This window comes from Aplysia californica, unplaced genomic scaffold (genome assembly GCF_000002075.1).
Source record: "Aplysia californica isolate F4 #8 unplaced genomic scaffold, AplCal3.0 scaffold00162, whole genome shotgun sequence".
In the NCBI taxonomy this organism is placed as follows: domain Eukaryota; kingdom Metazoa; phylum Mollusca; class Gastropoda; order Aplysiida; family Aplysiidae; genus Aplysia; species Aplysia californica.
Window position 1 is genome coordinate 1220467 of NW_004797432.1, and position 4245 is coordinate 1224711.

Below are 4245 nucleotides of genomic sequence, written 5' to 3' on the forward strand. Positions count from 1 at the left end.
CCCCCACCCACACACACACAAAAGACCCCAAAACAAAATCCAAACCACCACCACCCCACCCCTTGAAAAAGTAAGCAGATTTTGCGCGCAGTTCTTTTTTTTTTTTGTCACCAGATTAAATCTAATACAAAAAGGAAGAAAGTAAAATCAAAAACAAAACTAAGAGATAAAAAGCCATCAGCAGCATTCATGAAAAAGTTTCTATTAATATGTTCGTATGCTGCAACTACTAGGGCTAACAGTTTTCAAAGAGTGATTTATGGGCTTCTTGAACTAAAAAATGGTGTGTTGGCAGGTTCTCTGGTATGGTTTGCTCCTTCTTTCCTATATAACATCTATCCTCGTTACCTCTCTTCATTTTTTTGGTGTTTGTTACTCTCTTGTAACACCTCTATTCTTCGGCCCTTATACGAATTAATTGTGTTGCAAATGCCGTAAAACTATAACTAAAAACCAAGAGTAATGGTAGAGTGTACAAGCAACATACGTTGCTCACAGTGGGGGAAAAAAACGTTGGTGAAGCCTCAAGCTTATACATGTACTTATATGTTCTTTCAACCAGAGCGTCTGCCTCATACTCAAATTGGTCGCCTTTTGGAACAAGGGGGCTATCCTCAAAAATGCTGTTTTGAGAAAATCAAAGGTAAAGTTTTTGCCCCTTGTTCAGTTCCTTTAAAAGACATGGATAGTTTTCTCTAAAACCAAACAAATTTACACATTAGTGAAACCAAACTTGTCCTATAGGTAGGGCAATGCCCACTTTTGGTGTAGGTCAAGATTTCTGGGTTAGCCCGCTTGTCCTTGAAATCGACCATTTCTCCGCGGCAGGTTGGAGGGCGCCTCTGAAAGGTCCTACTTCTATACTTTCCTTCCCTTGATTCTGTCTGTCTGTCTGTCTGTCTCTCTTACTTTTTCTCAGCACTAAATGACCATTATCGTGTCGATGTGCTTCCCTTTATTTAAACAAACAAACAGACAAAGAGACAAACAAACAGACAAACAAACAAACAACTCAAAGTATCCGCCCAGCCTTGTAAAACAACAGGACTTAAAGATAATAAGGAAGATTAATCAATTATTCAGCTCGACTGAAGCGGAACAAACTGGTTTCGGGCTGAGATGGCCTTGAGTCATTTACCAGGCAGACAGGTCACAGTATCAGCAGTGAGGGAGATAGTGTCATACTTTGCTCTTCTTCGTTTTGGTGGTGTTTCGAGTAAAGAGTAAAGAGCCCGCTGATGAGCGGGGATATGCGCTATACAAATGCTATTTATTATTGTTATTAAAGAGAATTAGGAGCACATCGGTGCAATAACGGCCATATAGTGCAGTGAAAAAGCAAGACAGGTAGACAGAAGCAACAGAAAGAAAGCAGAAAAGTAGGATCGTCCAGTACCAGTGGCGCCCCCAACCATCCGCGCTTAAATCCTAGACAATAATAATTTCATAGATTAAAAACAAAACAAAACACCCCCCTTCCCATAACAACAAAAACAAACCACGACTGGTACATTAAGCGCCACAATTTTTGACGTGGCCAGGGACAGAGAAGCGTGGCGTCGACAGCTCCCTGCCTTATTATTATGTACCTGGCGGTATCATATTAATTATTTTAAATGTGGGCGCTTTTACGTCCCCATCAACACATTCTGGATCATCTAGGGGGCGGGCTTCCGACCTTGCCTGTCAGGACAAACCCGGGATGAGAGAGGGATACAACATCACAGCAGAAATACCGAGATACTCCGCAAACATTTTCTCACCACTTAAGAATCGAACTCGGGTCTCCTGCGTGCGACAGCGAAGCGCCTTAAGGCCATACCACAAAGGCCGGTGCTTAAGTTACAGGGAGAGAATAAATAAAAGAAAATTAAGTAAGTAAGTAAGTAAGTGAGAAAGTTAAGTCAGTCAGTCAGTAAATCAGAAAGTCAGTAAGTAAATAAGTAAGAAAGTAAGAAGTACGCTCGTAAGTAAGTAAGTAAGTAAGTAAGTAAGTAAGTAAGTAAGTAAGTAAATAAGTAAGTAAGTAAGTAAGTAAGTGAGAGTCACGGAACTGTAGGGCCTACTCACCATGAAAATGATATTGATGGTCACCACCACAATCTTGGACAGTTCTACAGCCACCATCTTGTCTCTGTTATTACAAATTTGGAGTTATGTATATGTGTTTTCTTTCACTTCCGTTGGCAGGTAATAGATTTTTGCTTTAGTTAATCGTTTTCTTTGTTCTTTCACTAACCGTTTCTTTCTTTAACTCCTTACGCACTAAGTTCTTGAGCGCACGTTTAGGTCGTCACTGAGGTTTGTTTGGTTAGCCGAGACCTTTTAAGTGGTCAGATGGAGTCCTATCGCGGGGTATTTGGGGCAGAGAACGCGTCGGGCACCGACGGGCCGGGAATGAGGCTATAAGTTATAAATAGAAGCGTGTCCGCGCCGTGATTGGTGCATCAAAAGATGGGGATTTCACCGTCCCCATGACGTCAGGCTGTTGCGATAGGCTCCGGTAGGCAGTGCACCATTTCGCCGGCACGTCGTATGCTGAAGGGAAACGTTAATGATTTGCTTTTGAAGGCGGGTAACACTAAAATCGAGACGTCTATAATAGAGTATAATATCGTAGAAGTCACAGGAATGTGATTTGTTTGGAGACTGCTGAGAATGTCTTGGAAGGAGAAGAAATCAAACGAGGAAGTACTGGAGGAAGCCCAAGAGGGCCCCTGGCTTATAAAGACACTCAGGAGAAGACATGCAGTTTCTGAGACACTTGAGTTGAATAGACATAATAAAGTAAACGTAAATAGACCCACAATAAACAATACATTTCCAAAAGAGCAAGAACAGACAGGTATAGAAATTCATTCGTACCAACTGCAGTGACGTTACTGAACACACAGTGCCACAAATGAAAGACACACACACACACACACACACACACACACACACACACACACACACACACACACACACAGAGAGAGAGAGAGAGAGAGTTTTACGGAGCGGGTGTTTCAGCACGTGAGACATGTATTTACTAATGTCATGTCTTGTTCTGCGTATGCGTGAGTGCGGGCACCTAAGCTTTGTAACATCTAATGCCATTGTAAACGACCAAGACGAATTTCTCCCTGTGAGATGAATAAAGATTGTATTTGTCATTGTCGTTGTCAAGTATGATCAAGGTCTTGAACATCTAGCTATCACAGGCAAAATTGAAGGCAAACGAGGCACGGATGGACTCGAGAGCAGCCTACTTAGAAAGCCTAAACACTTAGGCGACGGTGAAAAAACATGGCGAAATGGTATGGGTTTAACGCCCCTATCAACACTAATAGGTTATTTAAGGGGCGGGACCTCCTAGTTTAACGTTCGTCTCCTATAGGACCGAGCCAAGTGGGAAGTGCGTGTAAAGTGCCTTTCCCAAGGACACAACGTCGGACCGAGCTGAGGCTCGAACCCCCGAACCCACAATCTCACGATTACGAGTCCGGTAGCCTAACCACTAGGCTACCGACGAAACACTTAGGCGACGGGAAAAGCTCAGGATAGTGTGGCTTTTCTTGAGAGCCCCCGAGCAGAGGAATGAATGAAGAACCAAGATCGCTAATGTATGTCGCAGATCTGGCGTATACGGGATAAAAACTATTTGTAGCCTATGGTTATACTGGAGGCAAAAGACTTGCCCCATTTGTTAAAAAAGCCACACCCACGCAAAAACCATCAACAAATAAATTAAACACAAAACCAAACATAACAATAAAGACTACAAAAACAAGAACAACAACAACAACAAGCAACAACAATAACAACAACAACAACAACAACAACAACAACAATAACAACGAAAATGTTTGGGTTCTTACCTGTTTCGTCTCAGTGAAACAAGAATCTAGAAGTTCAACAATTTCAAGGGGCTTTCAGTCAGTCTTTACCCATTCTCTGGTCTTTCCGATTTGTGTTCACGCTCCCTTTAGCGTTGTGACATGAAAGTAAGCACTTTGGTTTTTACAGCTAGTGTAGGTCTAGTCATTTATATTTTGAATGTTCCTGATGGAGCCCGTTGAGGGCGAAATGTTGAACTTGTGATTAAATTTATGGAAATACTACCAGGTCTTTACCGTTTTACTATCTGCTGTACAAAATGAAGACATCTCGTACAACGATGAAATTTGGAGACTGTGATTTCTATCTCTCTGGAACGCTGCATGTGGAGTTTGGGGAAATTAGATGAGCGGTGTGAATTTGAGAAGA

General features: G+C 42.1%; 1 protein-coding gene across 1 annotated transcript in view; it reads right to left on the reverse strand.

Annotated features, from left to right (window-relative positions):
- LOC101853934 (CD82 antigen) overlaps nucleotides 1-2372 on the reverse strand; it is a gene marked incomplete in the record, with an annotated part of 20739 nt that extends 18367 nt beyond the window's left edge. Inside the window, 1 exon segment of the mRNA XM_005097734.3 lies at nucleotides 2071-2372. Within this exon segment, the coding sequence (XP_005097791.2) occupies nucleotides 2071-2127 (57 nt within the window).
- Between the last annotated feature and the right edge of the window lie 1873 nt (nucleotides 2373-4245).